The following is a 22,794-nucleotide window of genomic DNA, read 5'->3' as shown; positions in this document are numbered from 1 at the left end:
TATTTCAGTTTTAGAAGTAAATTCTTTTATCTTTTGCTTTATTCAGTCCTGCCCTGATGCATAGACTACCCTCGCCTCCATAGCAATGATCTAGGGAAGCAATCAATGGTGTGCTGGTAAATGTTTAACAATTGGCTTTCTTTTAAAAAAAAATTAGGCATGCCACATTTTAAAATTTAATATCGCCATTCATTTTCTTAAGTTTAGACAGTAAATCAAGTCCTGAGTTGTAGCATCTGCCAATATTCAAAGTATAAATTTTTGTTGTTCATTTGTTTCAGTCCTGTCTGACCTTTATGATCCTATTTTGGTTTGCCATTTCCTTTCTCCAGTTTATTTCACAGATAAGGAAACTGAGGCAACCAGGATTAAGTGATCACACAAAAAAATAAGTAATTAAGGCCAGATTTGAACTCAGAAAGAATAGTCTTTTTGACTCCAGGCCTGCCACTATATCCATTCCACTGTGCCACCTAGCTGCACTATATTGTTATCAATGGAAAAGACACCGAGGACAATGCTTTACCATATTCTTTGTAAGTAGAGTCCATTAACTTATAGCTAAAACCTCCTCTATGAGCTGATTCTCCATCCTAGATTGGAATATTTTTGAGATATGAACTGTTTTTCATTTCCTTTTTATACCTCCAGAGCTTGGCACTTTGCACACCATTACCATTTGATAGATGCTTTTTTATTCACTCCCCATGTGTTGAAGGTTTGCCTGGAGTGAGTTCCTTTATCACTGATCATCTAAATCTGCCTAAAGGCAGTATAAGTTGTGACCAATCTTATATCTGCCAGCAATGGTATTTATTCTTCTTTGATATGAAAGATCCTGGCTAAATGTCACCTCCTTGGAAATGGTCCTGCAATTACCTTTTGAAGCCCTCTGTAACTGGGGTGCCAGGGGAACTTCCAGAAGGCTGTGTAAGGTGCCACCTGCATCCTTCTCTCCCTCAAGGATCCATTCTCCCTGCTGTCCCAATATCAGTGCAGCCCATCCAGGGAGGGACTGTGCAGCTGAACATTTCTGCACTGTTCTTCATTGTCACTGGTCAGCATCATGTGAATGGAATTAAAGCTGATTCAAGAGGCTTTGCATCTTCTGCTCCATTCTCCATCCAAGCTATTATCCTGCCAAATTTGGTGACTGAGGTAGATATATTCCAATACAATCGACATTTCTGAGCTGCCAGAAGGCACTGTGACTTGCGAGCCATGTTTGACATGTTCACTTCATTTTGTCAAAGACCATTTCTAGGCTAATCAGCTTAACAATCGAAGGCAATATGTTTCATATGAATGGAACAGACAACAAGCACTTTAGGAGTTGAGGGAGGAGAAACATAAATGTGAGTTCAGAGTACTAGAAGAACACAGAGGGACACAGAGGCACAAAGAGAGAGATACAGAAAGAAACAGAGACACACACAGAGACAGAGAGACAGAGAGACATATTCAGAGAGACAGAGAGGCTCATAGAGAAATAAAAAACAGAGATAAAGATACAGAGAGACAGAGACAGAGACACAGAAGGCTCTAGAGAGATAAAGACAAAGAAACATGTATATGTATTTATATACATATATATATATATATATATATATACAGAGAGAGACACACATACACACAGAGAGACAGAGACACAAAGTGAGCAAGAGACAGAGAGAGAGAGAGAGAGAGAGAGAGACAGAGAAAGAGGGAGACTAAGAGACAGAGACAGAGACAGAAAGACAGAGACACAGAGACAGAGGACACCAAGAGAGGAAAAAGTCATAGAATCAAAGAGGAGGCAGCGTGGGGGGAAGAAATGCTGTGTGTGTGTGTGTGTGTGTGTGTGCTGAAATGGAGGGGACTGAAGAATGTTATGTGCTTAGACAGCAGGCATTGGTTTTGGTGTCTATTTGGTAAATTCTGAGGATGAGAGACTTCATGGTCTCTGAGCTGACCATACTTGGCTTTTAGCAAAGGTTAAGGACTCATCTGTTCGGGCTACTTTTTGCCAGTTGGAAGTGGATGTGTCAATAAGCTTGGTGTGAAGTTAGAGAAATTAATTAATTCCACAAATGCAACTAGTTAAACAGGCTTTGCTAAAAACAATGATTTTGCAAATCAAAAGTAGGACTGGTTAGTTCTCATTTGATTATTTGATTTAGTTTTTGTTTTTCCCATGATTTGACAAAGAATGTGTGTGTGTGTGTGTGTGTGTGTGTGTGTGTGTGAGAGAGAGAGAGAGAGAGAGAGAGAGAGAGAGAGAGAGAGAGAGAGAGAGAAAGGGACAGAGAGTGAGCCAGAGAGATAGAGAGAACAAGAGTCAGAGGGTCAGAGGGTGACATTCCCTCAGGGGCTGTGGCAGTGCCTGGGAGTCAGGAAGACTTGAATTCAAATTGGATTTTGGACACTTCCCAGCTGGTCAATGCTGGGCACATCACTTGACCTTTCTCAGACTCAATTTCCTCATTTGTAAAATGGAGGTGATGATGGTATCCCCTAGGATTATTGTGAAGATAATAACTGTAAAGCACTTTATAAACCTTAAAATACTATATAATGTAAGTTATTCCTATTAGAAAGGAAACCAGGAGGTTGATGAATATTTTAGCTAAAAGTTACCCACATGAAAGGAGTGAGATGAACCCAGATTTGGAGAGAGCTCCATTACAAAGAGAGATGCTATTCTTTCTTAAATGAGGTGAAAACTTTGTATCTGCAGATGCTGGAAGCCATTCAACAGGAACCGGCAGGCTGGTGTTGCATCTGCTCACCTGTTCAAATTAAGCCTGACCCCTGTTAGAGCCCATGCAGGGTGAGATCTAAGAAGACTTCAGGCCCAATAAGGCAGTCACATCCTGGGGAAAAGAGAACTTAAGTGGAAATCTGAAGTCCTATGTTTCCAGACTTTGTCTTGGCTAACTGGGTAACCAATACTAAGGGGAGTTAACTCTCTCTCTGCCTGGCTTCTGTCTATTCGGTTCTATGCTTTCCAGGGGCCTTTGGGAGGGAGAGAAAGAGGATGGAGTTTAAGCCTGGCAAGGAGAGAAAGTATGGCTGAGCTGGAAGGGAAGTGTGATGAGGCACTGCTCCTGAGTTCACCAACCGATAAGCTCATTAGATCTTAGAATGAGATCAGGGGTATGCAGGGCCAACTCAACCTGGCTAGTGAGTCAATTGTTAAATTTCCAGGTAAATGCTGCAAATCAAGGCTTGATTCATTGTTTTGTTGACTGTCTCTAGACTTAAGAAAATGATCAAGAAAATATTTTTCCTGCAGATTAAGTCTGAAAGTGCGCCATGTATATATTTTGGGGAAGACAATTGTTAAACATTTACCAGTACATCATTAGAAGGCATTCTTGATTTTCCAAAGAAACTGAGGCTTGGAGAGAAGAGACTTATCCAAGTATATTCACTGAATATGAGGCAGGGCAATAATTTGAACCTAAATCTTCAGACTCCAAAGCCATCATTCTTTCAATTCAATTCAACAAGCATTTATCTTGCCTTTTAAAAGCTTATACTCCAATTGGGGGAAATGTGTATACAAATATTTTACTTCAGTCAGTTCAGTTGTATTCGACTTTTTATGATCTCATTTGGAGTTTTCTTGGCAGAGGTATGAAATGGTTTACTATTTCCTTCTCCAGCTCATTTTACAGATGAGTAAACTGAAGCAAACAAGTTAAGTGATTTGCTAAGGGTCACACAGGTATTAAGTATCTGAGGCTGGATTTGAACTTGGGAAGAGAAGTCTTCCTGACCCCATGACAGCTCTATCCAATGTACCACCTAGTTGCTTTGTGTATAGAAAAAAGCATATGCAAGTTTATATATGATATACTCTTATATAGAGAGTAAGTGCAAGGTAAATGGAGGCAGAGTTAGAGAGCAGTAACAACTGAAGGAGCATCAGGCTTTATTCCATGATTGTGCTTCAGTCACATCTTAGAAAAATCTTTGGTCTCATCTCAAAAGTGCAAGGTGTCCATAGGAAGGTCTAGTTTTTCCTTCTTGCCTGTTCTTCTCCTCCTAAACTCCAGCTTTGCCTAATTTAAGTGGTTCCCTTTGACCAGACAGAGAGTGTTTCCTTGTGGGGAAGATGCTCCTTCTAGGAAGCTGAAAGTCAAAGATTGATTTTTGATCAATGTTTCAGGATTTGGAGTTTGTGATGGTGACTCCTTAGTGAGAGTCACTGCTCCTGTATGTCTTTTGTGGGACTGGAGCCAGATAAAGTACAATAAATAGACTGACTACAAAGAGAATTCTCTCTCCTATCAGGCAACGGGAATTGTTGGGTCTTTTTCCTTCTGTGGGCAAGAGTTAACTTACTCACAGCATGGGGGAAGGGTTTATTTGTTTCGCTTTTGTTTTTCCCATTAGTGGCCAATGCTATGCAATAGATTAAGAGAGGACAGATATAAAGGAAGGTAGCATAGTAGAAAGAATGCCTGGAACTCAGGAAGACCTGAGTTCAAATATACTTTCAGACCCCTACTAATTGTATGACCCAGGCCAAATTACTGAGCCTTTTTTTTGTTTCAGTTTCCTCATTTATAAAAGGAGTGGAGAAGGAAATAACAAACTAATCTAGTATCTTTGCCAAGAAAACCCCAAATAGGGTCATAAAGAGTTGGATTTGACTAAAATGAACAACAAGAATGGGGGAGCAAAATATAATCAACTATGTATAAACAAGTCATATACAGGCTAATTTAAAAAATAATCAATAGAGGGAAAGCACAATATTAAGGGTGTGTTTTTTGCTGGGACCTGAAGGAAATTAGGAGATAGAGATGAGGGAGAATATTCTATGTAAAGCACTTTATAAGTGCTTTTATAAGTGCAGTGAAAATACCCAGAGTAAATAGATGTAGTGTGTTGTGGGAGGAACAACAAGGAGGCCAATATCTTTCAATTGCAAACTATATGGGGATGAATAAAGTATAAGAATGTGGAGAGGTAGATGGAGAGGGAATGGAGGTTAGGAAGGGCTTTGAATTCTAAACAGATTTTATATTTGATCCTGAAGATGATAGGGAGCTACTGGAGTTGTTGAGTAGAAGTGGTCATGATATGGTCAGACCTGCATTTTAGGAATATCATTTTGGCAGCTGAGTAAAAGACAGTTTGGCATGGAGGGAGGCTCATGGCTGTGGACCAACCAGCTATTTCAAAAGGCCAGATGTGGGTGATGAGGGCTTTTGTCAGAGGGTGGTAAAAGTGTCAGAGGAAATAACAGATGTTATGAAGGTAAAATCAATAGGCTTTGGCACCATATTGGATATTAAGGACGATTGGAATGAAGATTTTTTTTGGGGAAAAACAATGAGTTTGGTTTTGAACATATCGAGTTTATGATATCTAGAGATCATTTAAAGATGTCTAATAGAAGATTATAGATCTGAAATGGGACATCGGCAGACAGAGTTAAATAAGATCTAAGAATCATTAGCATAGAGATTAAAATTGAATCCAATTTAATCAGGGGAATTAATGAAATCATACATGAAATAGTGCGGAAGAAGAGAAAAGGGACCAGGACAGTTCTATATCATACCTCTGGTTACATGGATGAAGATGGAGGAGTGACTGCCTAAGTAGGAGGAGAACCAGGAAACAGTGCTAGCCTGAAAAAAAAAATCACCAGTTTACAGTGTCAATAACTGGAGAGAGGTCAAGAAGGCTAAAGACTGAGAAAAGACCATTCAATTAGTTAGTCAAGAGATCCTTAATAACTTTAGAGAGTAGATTAAGTTGAATAATGAGGTTGAAGGCTAAATTGTAGAAAGTTAAAAAGAGAGAAAGGAAAATGGGAACAGGGATTGCAACCTTTCTGAAGTAGTTTAATTGTAAAATAGAAGTGAGATGTAGGATGGTAGCTGGTAGAGATGGGTGGATCAAATGTGTGTTTTTAAGAATAGGGAGATATGAATATGTTTTCTAGGCAGAAGGGAAGCAATCAGTAGATGGAAGGATATTGAAGATAAGGGAGAAAGTGGGATGATGGAAAGAGAAATATTCTGGGATAGAATGAGGTCACTGGTTCTTGAAGAGGAGTTTACCTTGGGAGATACAAGGGCTATCTCTTCACAAAAGAAGGGGTAAAGAGAAGATAACCAAAGGAGTCTGAATGTCATAAGATGAGAAGGAGGAAAGGTGAAGAGGGAGCTTTCAGCCAATGGTTGCAAGTTTTTTTCAGTTAAAATGAGGCAAAACATTCACTTAGTTGAGAGAGCAGGAGAAAGGGGAAGGAGAAACGGAGTAAATATTTATATAGCATCTACTAAGAATCCTCTGCAATTCTGGCAGAGATAGCACAATAATTGATAATCATTTGAAGGAAGGTTTGTTTTTTGTTTGGTTTGTTTTTGATTAAGAAATCAGAGAAATCTTTGGGATGCTTTTATGAGTATCCTTTGGAAGGAATGGGAAAGGAAAAGTTTTAAGCAAGTTTGTTACTTATGGAGCAAACATTCTTTCTGGAATGGAGAATGCTTAGTGAAAGGGTTGAGTAAATGGAGGATGGGGAATGGAATTCGAATGATGCTCTTTGGGAGATCAGAATTTCAGGGATGGGGGAATATATGGATTTAACAAGATTTTCTTTGTTCAGAGGCACATCAGAAAAGGGAATGAAGGCTTGGAACTGAAGAATGGTATTATTCCCCTTCCACCAAGAGAAAAGAGGAAAGAAAGAGGTTGATGTTCAATAGAGTGGTATTTTTCCTCTTTGAATGGCATTCAGGAAACTCCAACCCATAACCCAAAGAAATTAGACTAGTGTATGATGGTGTTTCTGCTCTTCCCAAGGAAAATATCTAACATTTAATATTGTATTTTTATTGTTTTGACTAGATTTCTTCCACCTGTGTCTCTTCCTCAATGATCACTGGAGACTGATACTTTGTTTTAAAAAAATTATTTATTTAAGGCAGTGGGGTTAAGTGAATTGCCCAAGGTCACACACCTAGGTAATTATTAAGTGTCTACTTATATTTGAACTCAGGTCCTCCTGATTGTAGGGTTGTTTCTTTATCTACTGCACCACCTAGCTGATATTTCCTCTGAAACTTCATCTTAGAAAGTTGTCTGGGGATCCTGATAATTTAAATGATTAATTCAATACAGCCTATATCTGTCAGAAGTGAAACTTCAATCCAAGCCTTATATACTCCAAGGCTGCCTCATTGATTAAACAGAATCATCCTAGAGTGTTGACCTTGGAGACAGAAAGACCTGGGCCTAAGTCCTACATCTGATACAAACTGACTGTGTGATTCTGACAAAAGTCACTTAAGCTCTCTATGACTTAACCAACAATATAAGTCTCTAAGTTGCAGAGAAGATGCAGATCTGCTCTTGCTGAAGGAATTGGAAATTCTCTATATTAATGAAATCAGAGTCTAGAGCTATCCTGCATTTTTCCCTCCTTACTTAGAAACTGTTCATATTTCAATGAATACATTTCATTTAACCTTTTTTTTGAGGAAATCAGGGTTGTGACTTGGCAAGACTGCAGCACAACTGTTAAATGTCTGAGGCTGGATTTGAACTCAAATCCTCAGGGCCAGAGAGCTATCTAGCTGCCCTTTTAAGCTTTTAATTATTCTCTTGAAGACTATATGGGGGTTCTTATATAGTGATTTATATTCATTTTCCTATTTTATGATTATTGTTAGTATCTTTTGGTTCTGATTTTTTTAGCCTTGAATTGTTTCAAGGTCCTTAAAGATTTCTTTGTACAATTCATACTTATTGGTATTAATTGCATTATAGCATTCAATTAATTAATATAACACAATTTGTTTACCTGTTTTCTGCCCCATAGATATTTAGATTACTGCTATAACTTGTTGCACTCAAAAATTATGTTGCTATGGCAATCTTTGGGCTTAAAACTGAAAAAATTATATCAATTTATACATATTTATATATAAATTAATATAAATATATACTTACATTTAAAATACTTTTGTTGGGTCAAAGTTATTTTTGTAACTTTTATTGCTTAATGACAGATTGCTCTCCAAATTCCCAATCTCCAGCAAATAAATGCATACACCTTCTTCACCACCAGCATTGAGTTTTGTTGATGATGATGATAATAATAATAATAATATACCAGTAGTATAAGTGATACTTAAGTATATTTTATTTTACATTTTTTATTATTATTGGTGGTTGAGGGCAAACATTTAATTATAAGATGACTCAAGGTGAAAAATGGGTCAAATATTGAACAGTCAGATTAGGGAGTTGGCAGGATTGACCTGGGAAAGCTTCCTGAATAAGAGGAAGTTCCCTGAGTTGCTTAGGGTGGTTAGATGATTTGTGAGGAGCGAAAATGAGAAATGAACTCCTGGCAGACTTCATATCCCTTCTTCTTCTGATTCTCTAGACTAATCTCCTTTAATTTTATTGAGAAATTTAGAACTTAATAATTAATTGTTGGCTCTACCTCGAAATTGCTAGGCTGAAGACATCTTTTCTTGGAAATCCATTCTCCCCTTAATATAAGGAATGACACATAAGCCACTGGATCAGAACATTTCCCATAAATATAAATGCTGGGGTTGTAGCTACAGGTGTATTTGCCAAGAGGACATATAGATAGGTAAATCTAAAGTACAGAATTCTAATACACCTCCCCTCCCACAGAGCGGAGACATTGTATATCAGTGACAGTAATTTTAACTTCATTAACTAGAACATAGTAAAAAACAAGTAAAATTTCCTATAATAAGATCTCCTTTTTTTTCCCTCTTGAATGTTCATATGTCTAACTGCCCCTTCTCTTGTTAAGTCCAAGGTCAATATTTTCTCTTTCTTTTTGTTTAACTAATACCCTTTTTAGTAGCTGTTCAGGGAGAAGATAATTTTCTTCTTAAGGGGCTGAAAGTTTGCCAAGTTCTATGACAACAGGGACTGGCCCTAAATTCATTGCTCTCTTGTCATATGATCTAAATTTAAATTCTAGCCCTGTCACTTATGGTAAGTTTGAATCTGTTGGTCAAGTAACATCACTGGGCTTATTTCTTCATATTTAAAATGAAAGGATTGGACTAGGCAAACTCTGTTTTCACTTCCAGGGTTATAATCTTATGATCTTGTAGGGGAATGAATGGAAAATTCCCAATAAAACCTTCTTAGGGTTAATATTCCTAGTGAAGTCCTCTTAGTAATGGTTAAGAAACATTAAGACAAAAGCAGACTATTATTCTTAGACTACTCCTAGAAAGACCTTACATTCTAAGTTAGCCACCTATCTTATGATAAAAACTATTTTTACTAACTGGGAGAACAGTAGCCTATTCCAATGGAAAAACATTGCATTCCAAAGATCATAAGCCTCCTCCAGTTTGATGATAAGTACTGAATAGGATAGTAGACTTTTCTTAGAAGACCTTGCATACTTAGACATTATTTCATTTAGGTAGATGAAACCATTCCATTCTTCTCTTTGTTATTGGGTAGATTTTTTTTTTACATAAACACTGTAACTGAAAGCTCAATCAATTGGGTTGGACGAGAGGGGGCTAGGGAGGGGGGCTCACATAATCTTGCTTGATTGTACCTTGGATGTAGCTCCTAGACACTTCAATACCTTTGTGAGACTTGTGCCCTTCTCTTGAGAAAAGCAAATAAAAACTTTCTTTTGCTCAGACCAGTCACTGAAGATTTTTGTTTAGTGTATTTTTTCACACACACACACACACACACACACACACAGAAAGGAGGGAGAACTAAGACTAATGGATTAGAGTCCAGAAGGGACCAGACCCCACACAACAATATATCCACCCTAACTTAGGGTTCTCTCATCCTCATTTGTGTAAAAAAGAAATATATATGTATATATTTTAGAAGCAACAATTATATGAAGGACAACTGACTAGATATTTATTTTGCAAGTATATTATTTCACTCTTCTGACCCTGGGTGTTTTTACTTCATGTTCTCAGCCTGGTATTCTCTCTTTCCTTATGTCCATCTCCTGGCTTCCCTAGCTTCCTTCAAAAAGTAGTTATAGGGGTGGCTAGGTGGCATAGTGGATAAAACACTGGCCTTGGAGTCAGGAGTACCTGGGTTCAAATCCTCTCAGACACTTAATAATTACCTAGCTGTATGGCCTTGGGCAAACCACTTAACCCCATTTGCCTTGCAAAAAACTTAAAAAAACCCCAAAACAAACGAAAAGTAGTTATAAACTTACTTTCTACAGGAAACCTTTCCTGATCCCTTTTTCTTCTACTATCTTATTTTCATTTATGTTTACAGTTATTTTCATCCCCATTAGACTGCAAGCTTCTTGAAGGCAGGGAATATCTTTCATCTTTTTTTTGTATCCCTACCACATGGCACAGGGCCTTATTTAATAAATGTGTTAATTGACTGACTTTGCCCCCTCCATGGAAAACTTTCACATTTGTGTTGATACACAATTCTATATCCTGTGGAAAATTCTTTGTAGGAGTCCAGACTAACCCTTCAGCCTTCGATGCTTTCCTTCAAAAGTTTTTTAGGGGCTAATCAAAAGGAATGGAAGAATGCCAAGATCCCTTCTCATCAAGAACCCTGAGGAACAAGGAATATTTAAACCGTTGTCTCTGCTAATTTATACTCACTACTTTGTGACCTCTTCAAGGGTTATAACCTACTTGAAAAGGATGAGTTTGTTGCTCTCTGTGGGTTCTGAGACCTAAGTAAGGAGCAACAAATCTGATGGGTGCCTCAACAGCTGTAGCTGGAGGAACAAAGACTTTACTCAACTTTGAATCATTGGGTTGTTCTGGGAAGATGTTGGGAACCACAAACTGGGTTTTGTATCTACCCTAAGTCCCTTTTTAGTCTTCACACAATTCAAATATGAGAGTTCCTTATTGCCCTCATATCATTTTTGCAAAAAAACAAACAAACCACTAACATGTCTTCCCCACACATAGTAAAAAATCAGTTGATGTAATGGGTCGAGGCAAAGATCATTGTATAAAAATAGAATTTTTTTTTTTAAAAAGGCAATTTGCTCTAAGGAATGTGTGTATAATATTCTATTCCAATGAATGTATGTGAATCAAGCTAACATACTTTTTTCTCATTACCAATTACCACACAAAAAAAGCAGCTAAAGAATACATATAAGACTCATAAGCGTCATTTCAATCGTCTTTACTACTCAATCATTTTAACTTTCATGCTCTAATTATAGTGAATGAAAGCAAGGGAGAGGGAAGATCCACCCCCAACCTGCAGAAGGAGAAAGTGAAGCAAGTTAAATAATTTGTTCAAGGTCATACAGGAAATTGGAAGCGATCTGGTATAACCTGACTTACAGAGATCTAGGACTAGTTTTCTGCTGTTGAGTATCTATCCAGTTCCAGCTTAGAAATTCATCTTTTTAGTGACTTTTCTATTCATTACCTTCTATGAGTACAGGGGACAGTATGAATACAATGAAGCAAAGCATTCTCAATGATAAAAGTCTGAACTAGACATATCTCTCAGCAAATATACTACTATCTTAGCCTACCCTCCCGCCCCCAAATCCTTTCTCTGGATAGAACATCTCAGTTTCTCATGTGTCTCTAGAGATTTGGGAATGGTGCTTCCTCTGCAGGCTTTTAAAGGTGAAACGCAAAGCCAAGCAACTGGTGCTTCAGCCCCTCCATGTCTTGGTGTACCAGAAATCCAACACAAATCTGCCATGTGCCATCATTTATTGAGCTGAGAATCCATACAAGGTAACAAATGTTTACATTATCATACAGTAAACAAAGCATTTCCAGGGCTTAATAAAAATGATTGTCACTCACTGTGCTTCACAAAAATTTCTTTTAATGAATAAATAATTTGATGAAATCAAAAAAAAATATTTACAATATAAACAAATGAAAAAGCTTTGGATCTATTTCACTGGGTCAGCTGGTTTGACCTTTTCAGAGTCAAGCCGTTCCTCCTTGAAATATTATCGATCAGAGAGAAACTACCACTCCAGAAAGTTAGCATGGTTTGTTATGAGTTCTTTGTCTGTTAGTTCAGGTAAACTACATATACTTTTTGTTATGTATGTGTTAAAATACAAATATTAACTAAAATCATATATTATCATAAATGCCAGACAACATTCTCCACAGAACAAAAATATACACTTAGCTGTGACAAAAACAAAGGATCACAGGCAACAAAATTAAACCTCAAAGGGACAAATTCCTTCATAAGAATATAATTGTGCTCTTTTAATTTACCAGCTGTCTAGGCTGCTCTTTCAAGATGGTGATTATGAACACAGTATCTGACGACCACAGAGAGTCTGTTTTGTGTTTTTTGTCAGGCAGCAGCAGTATGGTGGAAAGTAGGCAGTGCAGGCGGGTTTATAAACACTTTCTCAGGCTCTTAAAAAGAGCCAATTATATAAAGCAAAATAAGCATGACACTGAGAAGTCTTCATCTCATATACACAAACATCATGGGGCTTTGTGGCTCCCGGGTAGGTGTAGGGTCTGCAGGGCATCTTTCACCATCAGCCAGAATTCAAGTATTCTAAAGCGACTTCATAGCAGAACTTGTACTGGTCCTGGAGAAACAGCAAGGGAATAAAACAGTCAGTTGTATGACAGCCAGCTCCAATTTTAGTTAAGACAGTTATGCCAGATTAGAGACTTAATTGGAGTCCATCAATCTCACCACCCAATATGGGAAAAAAAAAGCCACTTCCAAGCTGTAGAAATACTCAATAACTCAAATTCTTTTTGTGGATCATAGATCCAGAGCTAGAAGAACCTTCCTCAGAGGTTACTGAATTCCCACCCCTTTTCCCTCATTCTATGACTGATGAATCTGGAATAGTTTGGGAATTTAGATCCTCTGTTCTTTATACTGCTCTAACCATCTCCCTTTCTTCTCTGAGTAAGTGGTATTTCCTTCCTTTGTTCAGGAAGATGGGAAAAAACCGGGGAATCAGGTCTCCTGGGAGACCGCTCAGAATATGGGCTTAACATTGTCATGTGCAAGTCATATGTGTGTATATATATATATATATATATATGTATATATATATACACACACACACACATATATATGCAAGTCCCACATATATATATATATATATACACACACACACACACACACCTATACACCTATATATACACACATACAAATACAATTACCATGAAATTGGTGGAGGAAACTAGCAAGAGCTAGTTTATTTTTCTTAGTTTTTAGACTCTGCACATCACTACTTATCACCACCAGCACTATCATCTTAGTTGTCGGTATCGCTATCATTATCACTACCATCCCCATAATTAATCCTCATAGCTAACATTTATATAGTGTAAAGCCCTTTACAAATTTTATCTCGTTTGATCCTCACAACTTTGGGAAGTTGATGTCTAACTATCCTCATTTAACCAAGGATGGAACTGAGGTAGATAAAGGTTAAGGAATTTGACCAGGATTGCACATTAAGTATCTGAGGCTACATTTGAACTCGGGTCCTCCTGATTCCAAGTCTAACATTTTATCCACTGTGTCCCTAGGTTTTTAGAAAAGATAATCAATACTGACTGCTTCTGGGCCTATCTCTGCTCCTTCAGTTAGGAGGATGCACTTTCCTGTTCTCTTACAGACAACACTGTATTTAAGTCAGTCAGGGAGCCAATAAGTATTAAATGCCAACTAGGTTTCTGGTACTCTGCTAACCACATAAAAGACAAAGAAAGGCAAAAGACAGTTCTTGCCCTCAAGAAGCCTACCCTCTAAAACAGCTTACAATCATCCTCTATTGACAAGCTCCTATAGGCAGTCTTTCTTTTAAATTATTGGTTAATTTTTAAATAACTCTATAAACAATAACAATTAATCAATATCAGATTTCCAGAGTAGGTGATCTGAGATCCTTGTATAATATTGGTTTATAAATTAGATAAACAGATCACTACCTGTTTTATAAGTTAGATAAACAAACCACTAGCACATGGAAAAGCTTCAGATATAAAGTGTTTTGATGTAGTTGTATCATTTGAAAGTACAAAAATAAAAATCCTTCCTTTTACCATATCTTCCTCAAAAATTACTAATTAGAAAATGCAGATGCAAAAAAAAATCACCCCTCTCTCAAAAAAAAAAACTCAAACAAAAACACTGGACAATAAGCAAATAAATATTTTACAAGTAAGTTCTGTGTTTGTGCCTTAATCATCTTTCTAATGGGGGATGTCCCTAACCACTACAGTAAGTAATTGGGATAGGTGACTGGACCTGAGCTCTCATTAGTAATGGACAATCTCCCAGTAAGTAAATTCTTTCCACTAACATATATCAGTATCTTCTCTATAATCTATAGTCTTTGAGACTTGCCCATTGCCATAAAGTTAGTATGGCTCAGAGGAGGAGTTCTAACTCAGGTCTTACTATGAGATTGACTTTTTACTTAGTATATATCACACTACTTCTGTCCTGGGATGTGGAAGTGGTCATTTACACCTTAAGGTGTAAAAGAGGTCACATTTTGCTGGGGTGATCTTTGTTAAACTGTTTTTCTTTGCTATAAGGGAAGGGTTCAGTGGGGTGAAGCAGTATATGGGAGATGACTGGGAAATCCAAAGAGAAAAATCAACAAGAGAACATTTAGGAAAAAAATCAGTAGAGAAAAAGAATACATTTTTTGATGCATTAAAAAAGCTCCAAGTGGGGCTGCTAGGTAGCCCAGTGGATAGAGCACCAGCCCTGGAGTCAGGAGTACCTGAGTTCAAATCCAGCCTCAGACACTTAATAATTATCTAGCTGTGTGGCCTTGGGCAAGCCACTTAACCCCACTGCCTTGCAAAAACTTGAAAAGAAGAAAAGAAAAGCTCCAAGAGCCCTCAGGTTGCTTTGGAGGGGAGTTAAAGAGGTAGATCACTTGAAGATTACCTAGTATACTTTTGAACTTCACATTATGTGAGTTTGTTAAATGGTGAGGTCCTGACCTTTTTATCATCAGGTCATGGCCAGGGTCATAAAAGACATTTTCCCCTATCTTGTCACCTTTGTAAAAGACAATAAAATCATCCTTTGATCATCAAACCACTTGGTTCTTGCAGGGTTCCACTACATTGCAAATAAAAATGTTTTTACTCTATCTTATCCTATACATCAGAAGACAGGACTCAAGGTAAGACATTTGGATTTGACACCAATGGGATGAAGAAGGGGAGAAGATTCACACTTGACAGTAACTAAGTTCAACTAATTTTCTGGGTGTTGTAGATGTCTAAGTGTCATGTCAGTTATGAACTTGGACGCTGTGAAATATTTGGCTAAGAGAGACAGCGTATTTAATAGAGAGAAGAAAATACCTGATTTGGAATCAGAGTTCAACTTTTGGCTGCCCATTTACTACATGTATGGACCTAGACAAGTCAGTTATCTGTAAAATGGGGTGAGGGTCATGGAGGGGATCAGAAGACATAATGTATATGAAGCCCTTTATAAATGTTAAGTTTTACTATTAAGGTAAACTACTGTAGAGAGGATTCTTGTTCTGTTGAACTTGATGGCCTCCCAGAGCCATTTCAACTCTGAGGTTCTGTGAATCTGACAATTAAACTTAATTCATTTGTTCAAGGGTAGTGTTGATTTCAAATGAATTATGGTGTTCACAATATGGTACAAGAAAACTTGTTTTGTCTTCAATTATGGCTCTGATACCTACCTTTCAGAATTATGAGGAACAAATGAGATAGGTGTAAAGTGCTTAACACAGTGTCTGATGAATAATAGGAACTTAATAAATTCCTATTTTCTTCTTATCCATCCTCCTTGCCTGGGATTACATTAAATGCTTTCCTTCTTACATGAAGATTAGACAGACAGGACAAGAAATATTAACTCATGTTATAGATGTAGAAACAGAGACCAAGAGACAGACCAATTTCACAGATCTGGAAACTGAGGCTCAGTAGAAGATGACTTGCCAGAGGTCATATAGCAAGTTGCACATATTTAGAACATTTTTAAAGCCATGCTTCCTCCCTCAAAGAAGATATTCCAGTTGATAGTAAGTTCCCTATAGAAAAAGAATATTATCTTTTTCATTCTTCATTTGGTTTTTTTATTTTGAGCACCTAGCATTACATCTTACAGATAAGAGATACTTAATGTTTGTTGAATTGAATTATTATAGTCTTCAAAAAAGATAAGACTATTATAAGAACAGTCTCATAATATATACATACATGTAGATGGCTTCTTTAAATCTGATAAGTAAGCAAATAGATTTCTACCAGCTCACATTTTAAAAATGTGTCTACTACTTTCTTTTCTCTTACTAGGGTAGGAGTTCTTTATCTGGGTTATATCCTTAAGGAATCCATGGATTGAGGTTGGGGAATCCATGAACTTAGGTTAAAGCCACTTCCTGCTAACTTCTAAATGAAATTTATTTAATTCAGTTATGAATTTTGAAAAAAAAAACATTTTGAGAAGGGGCCATAAGCTTTGTGGCACAATGCCAAAGCTTAAGAGCTTCTAGTGGGGAGGGTACAAATAATAGAGTAAAATAAACATTCTCTATTATTCACCTGGAAAAAAATTACTTGTCCTAGTTGGATGACTATTAAGTCAATATTGCTTTAATATCTATTTTAGGAATTTAGCAACCTTTATTTCTGAAAAATAAAAAAAACCTTTTCATTTAAAAAATTCAAAACCTTTTTTAACCTAATGATGGTGCTGTCATGTTGGCCACAAAAAGAGTAGTAATATTTCCATTATTTTTGTGCTTTATAGAGATGGCACAGATTTTTACTACTGAAACCTCAGGGACCCCCATCCCTTTTTATGGAAAAATGGTTTTGTGCATGGGTCTAATTGTGCAATTAATTTCAATGACTACTAGGAACCAGACAGGAACATTACCTCGTTCTACTCCTTTAACATATTAAAATGCATTAAGTGGTGAAATGTAGTTGCTGGCCTGGGGCCACAACACAGGCAAAGAAACACAGAAGGGATTTCACGCTTCAATGCTGAAGACCTGCACCCCTGGAAGTCACTGAAATTGCCCTGTCGTACTCATGACTATAATTCTCAAAATGAATCTGCCCTCTCCAATCTCATCCCCACTAAATAGACTGCCAATTCCACAGTATGTGATTACTGGCTTCTGGATTAGTCAAATAAGGGAAGCAGGCAGGAATACAACTAATTACAGCCCCGACCTCCCAGTATCTCTTAGGAGCCTGAAATTTTCTTGCCCTGCAAACTGATTATACTTGATCACCAGGTACAGGTTGTCTTCTGCACAGCAGTCTCTTCTTTCAATTCCTTTGCTTTTGAGCAGTATAATTAAGCCATGTGAGATATCCCTCTGTTTAGGGGAAAGAATTTTCTCCTTGTTTTCTAGATGCTTCCACTTTCAGGTTCATTAGCTAGTTTCAGGCATGAAAGGAGTGTAAAAATGGAATATGTACTGACAAAGAAGAAACGAGCTCATTGCTGAGACTCAAGTTAGTAGAGATCTCTGAGGCCAAAGCTTTCTACAACTTTACTGACAGTTATTGTGTCCTTACTAGAAGATACTTAGTGATAAGGAATTCATTACCATTCCATTTTTAAAAAATTTTATTTATTTTTATTTAGGGTAATGGGTTAAGTGACTTGCCCAAGGTCACACAGCTAGGCAATTATTAAGTAACTGAGGCTGGATTTGAACTCAGGTCTTCCCGACTCCAGGACTGGTGTTCTTTCCACTGCTCCACCTAGCTGCCCTGGATCATTCCATTTTTGAGCTACTCTAATTTTTTGGAAGTTTTTTCCCCCCTATCAAATTGAACTAAAATTTGCCAGTGTAATTTCTTGTCATTTTGTGTTCTATCTTTGCAATCAATCTGAGCAAATCTTGTTCCTCTTTTATATGACAATTCTTCAACCTATTCATCTTTCCCCATTTCTTTTTTATGGGATAAGCATCTTAAGCTCCTTCAACTAATTTTTTAAAGGAGCAGTTGCTATATCATGGTTTTAAATGGTTTTAAACCTGCCCAGCATCCTGGATTTTATATACCGGACATCCTCTAGCTTGATAGCCAAATTAGACTCAATAGCTCACATACAAAGTAAAGAGTGAGATTATAATTTTTCTATGGACACTGAAGTTCTATTAATGTAGTCCAAGAAAAAATTTGGCCTCTTTGACCATCACATCCCTATCTTGAACTGGAGGTCCATTAAAACTCCCATGTCTTTTTCACACGAAAGGTTTTTACCTTATACTTGCATAAGTACCTATGGTTTGACATTTTTAACAGTTTTAGTCAATCTAGTCTGTCAAGACATTTTTGAATCTTGCTTTCCAATGAATTTTATTTTCTTCAAAATTCATAACTACCCTCACATTTCCTTCATCTAGGACACTATTGAAAATAATAGAACGGGATCAGGGATTCTTCAGTAGAGGAACTTTACTCAAGGAAACACTAATCCATTAACTATGTTCTTTAAGTTGGCTTGGTCATCCAAATGTGAGCCCATCTAATTCTATTAACACACAATTTATAAGGGGGCAACTTGGGAGTGCAGTGGACAGAGCACTGGTCCTGGATATAATGAGAAGTCATCTTCCAGAATTCAAATCTAAACTTAGACACTAGATGTGTGACCCTGGGCAAATTATTTGACCCAATTTGATTCAGTTTCCTTATCTGTAAAATGAACTGGAGAAGAAAATGACAAACTAGTCCAGCATCTTTGCCAAGAAAAATTCCCAACTATGGTCACTAAGAATCAGAAATGACTGAACAACAAACATAGTGACAGAGTTTATAATTCTCTACTTTGCAAAGATATTTTTGAAGGACTTTGCTAAAAATTCAGACATAGAAAATTCAATGGAATTCCTTTGCTTTATTAATCTAAAAAGCTAGCCAGGAAAAGGATGTATAGTTAATATGGTATGATCTGTCCTTAATAAACTCATACTAACTTCTAGTTATTACCTCTTCTCCTTTAAAATGATTATACCATTCATTCCTTCAGCAATGGGGTAGCTTCATCCACTAAGTGCTATCTAATTACATCCACAAAAATTCAAATAAGGTTCTCTAAACCTCTAAACAAGGAAAAAAAACCTAATAGATTAAAAAAAATGCTTGTCATTCAGACTATATCTATGACAGACTCTGTAGATGGACAATGAGCCAGGCTGAGTTGAAAAGAAAGAAGAGAATCTCTGAATGAGTAATGGAAAAATTTCACTGTGACTTCAACAATCTCAATTCCATTTCTTGTTACAAGAACCCATTTTTTATATTGATAAGTATCTAGCAATTGTAGGTACTTAGTTAACAAGTGACTGACTGGTGATGCTGTTTGTCTAACATCATGGAATACAAAAATCTCTAAAGAGTAAAAATTGAGGATGACCCAAAGGAGAATGGAGAGTATGTAGAGGCTGTATTTGTGTTCAAGAACTGACATTAATAATGTGACCTGAGAAAGAGATAGTTGGAAAAGGAGGTGGGCTAGTCACATGTTCAGAACAAGAGATAACAGAAGGGCAATCTGAGGTTACACTGCTGCACCCAAAATGTTTTTTAAAAAGCCTAGAAGGGGGGGGGTCTGCAGCACATTAGATAAATCCTCAATTGAGAATTTATAGGAGAACATGGATAAAAATTTCACAAGATGAGGATGAGGTGTGATCTCTACCACTGGAAGCTTACAAATTTCATCTATGAGTACCTTCCATCTCTCTTGCACTTAATTAGGGTAGAAAAAGAAAGCAAAATAGTGGAAAATAATGCTAAACAAAAATCTCCAAATAGAAATGAATCAGCCTATCATCAGATATGCACATACAGGCTTTTGAGATCCTGACTTAAAAAAGTATCATTTCTCTGGGAGCAGGTATAGCTTGGCATCTGAAGAACTCCATGGGCTATGATTTACTGGCCATCTGGGGACATCAAAAACTCACCACTGTCTAACTGGGAGAAAGGTTACAAAGAGAATATTCTCTAGTGGTTACCCGGGGCAAAACTACTCTCCCTGCTCCATCTATCTGCACTTTGAAACTAAGATGGTTTGGCAATTTTCAGTTTTGATCTTGGATTTGTATTCTTACAGATTCTTCAATTTAAAACAAAAATCCTTATCACACATTTTATTAATATGAAGGGAAAGGGGACCACATACACTAATAATTTAAGGTTGAATTATTTGGTCCAATATTCTCATTCATGTTATAGAATGTGTAGTTGCATTATTTATCAATGTTTTCTTTAAATCAATAAATGTTGCATCCATGGAAGCACTTGCATTTTTCTGAAAATGTGATATAAATGGGTAAATCATGAACTTTATATATAATGCATATATATGGACATATTCATGTACCTATATGTACACATATGCAAAAACACACATACACACATTTATGGGTGATTGGAGGTTCTATGCTAGAAGTACAGTGGTTACTCATGGATCCTATCCCAATACTGATTGGCACAGAAATTTTAACCTGCTCCATTTTTTCTGATCCAAGGTGATTTGTTTCTCCTTAGGCAGCCCTAGTGGCTCTCTGCTCCTAGGGACCACCACATTGTTCCTGGATTTAATGAAGACATCTAATTGACTTGAGCTCTGTTGTAGCTCTCAACCCTTGCACTCAGACTTGCCCGTTTCTGCCGCAGAGAAGCAGAGACTCCCCTTTAGACCTCACTCTATCCTTATAATTTTTAAAAAATAGACGTGGCTCTATGTTCCAATTTTCTTATCAGCACCATACCTGAGTCTTCTTTACAAGGCAATTTGGTCTTTAGCAGCACATATTACTAAACATTGATGATAGATTCTTTTCCTTACCCTTCATGGATTCATGATTCCAGTAGTTTTACATCTAGCTGGAAGGGTTTCTTAATGTCAGGTAAGGTTTAGAATTACAAAATATAGTACAATGGAGGACAGGGCACCACCAGACAGAACAGAACACCAGATAGGAGTCAGCAGAGACAAAATCAGGTAAACCATTTTTATTGAGAGGATACATTTGGGGGGGGGGGCATGGGTCACACTGGAATGGGTGATTTTTTATAGGATTCTCTGACTCAAGAAAGATCAGATATTGGGTAGGGGAAGCAGACATCCTGAACTTGGTGTATAGATCCAGGTATGGGGACTGGTTTTGATTCATGATGTGCAGGATACCTGGGAAACTGGTAGTTAATGAATTGACTACTATGTAGTTAGCTGCCATTTAGTTAACAATTACTTACAATTACTTTTTCTGTATTTTAGTGCTCTTCTTAAAGTACCCAATTTTTTTTTCCTTACAGCATCACAGTATTTTAGCATCTAAAGAAAACTTAAAGATTTGACTAATTCAGTCTTCTTTTATGGTTGAAGAAACTGAAACCCAAAATGGAAATGTGGCATGCCTAAGGTCTCAAAATAAGTGCCAGAGCTGGGATTCAAACCCTCGGGCTTTCTCTCTAAATCCCAGAACACTCGGAGCAAGCTCAGTCTCCAAATAATCAATCACTCACCAAGTACTTACAAGTGGCTACTATGTGCAAGATATAAGGTTTCAAATATGAAAGAGAAGCAGTCCCTGCCCTCAAGGAAAGAGAGACAGATAAAGTGGCATACAAACACAAGTTACACACACACACACACACACACACACACACACACACACACGCCTCAGGATCAGTGTCTATAAGGGAAATGGAACAGAGAACTCTATCTATAAAGTGGCATATATAAGTAAACACACTAAGATACTAAATACTAAGATACTAACAACTGAGGGATTCAAGAGAAGCCTCCTTTAGAAGGTAGCAGTGGAACTAAGCCATAAGGGACCCCATAAAACCACAGGAGGGAAAGCATTCAGCCTTGGTAATAATGCAGAAGTGGGACCTATAACTTTCTTGATGGGGATCAGCAAGTATAGGCTAGTTTGTCTGGGCTATGAAGGGAGTTTGGGGGGCGTTGAGGAAAAGTTCAAAAGCTTATACAAAAAAATGACTATTGGAGGAAAACTGCTACATGTAACCTAGTTTTCTTGACACTGAAACATCCTCAAAGGCACTGTGGCGTAAGGAATGTAATCTCTTCGAGGATGGGGTACTTTGATTTTTTGTTTTGGTCTTCACATCTCTAACACCTTGCTTGGTAAATAATATAGATTGGATTAGAATAAAACTATGGGTGCTAGAAAAGTCATATAAAATCTTTAAATCAGACAACACAAGTCTGTTCCCCAGGGATCTACTAATGCTTTAATGGGGACATGAAGCTGGAAGCTGCCTAAAATCAGGGGGTTAGGGCAATTCCCACATCATTCACCTTAATACCACACAATCTAATTTGTGTTGCATTCACCACCACCCCATTCTGTAATCAGCAATCATTTTTTTTGCATGTTGAAAGTTAATCTGTCTTAAAGATCTCCTTTGAGAATGCTCAGCTTTTGCCTCTATTTGTAGATTTCTTTTCTTTTTTTAATTTCCATTTTACTTGTGGTTTCAAATTCTTTTTCTTCCTCTACCCTTTGAGATTGCAAGAATCCCAGAGACTTAATAAGGAGACTTATTGCAGGGTGCAGAGAGAGAGGGGGAAGGAAGCAGATAACAGAGGGATGTTCCCTCTGTGGGTCCCCATTCTCATCCATTAATGCTAGAATCCTCTCTTTCCCTCCCACAGACATGGAATCTGTGTGAGCCCATGGGGCCCATATCTGAAACTTCAGTCAAGAGATATTTATTGGCACCTAGAGAAAATGGAGAGCTGTACTAGGCTCTTAACCATGCACTA

General features: G+C 37.3%; 1 protein-coding gene across 1 annotated transcript in view; it reads right to left on the bottom strand.

Moving 5' to 3' along the window:
* Window positions 1-11,697: 11,697 nt before the first annotated feature.
* Window positions 11,698-22,794, bottom strand: part of PTPRM (protein tyrosine phosphatase receptor type M) — a 1,090,562-nt gene continuing 1,079,465 nt past the window's right edge. The window contains exon 30 of the mRNA XM_074202077.1: window positions 11,698-12,571. Within this exon, the coding sequence (XP_074058178.1) occupies window positions 12,518-12,571 (54 nt within the window). The 3' untranslated portion in view covers window positions 11,698-12,517. The remainder of the gene's footprint in view (window positions 12,572-22,794) is intronic.

Source organism: Macrotis lagotis, chromosome X, assembly GCF_037893015.1.
Source record: "Macrotis lagotis isolate mMagLag1 chromosome X, bilby.v1.9.chrom.fasta, whole genome shotgun sequence".
Classification (NCBI taxonomy): Eukaryota; Metazoa; Chordata; class Mammalia; order Peramelemorphia; family Peramelidae; genus Macrotis; species Macrotis lagotis.
This window is presented reverse-complemented; position numbering and strand designations above follow the sequence as displayed.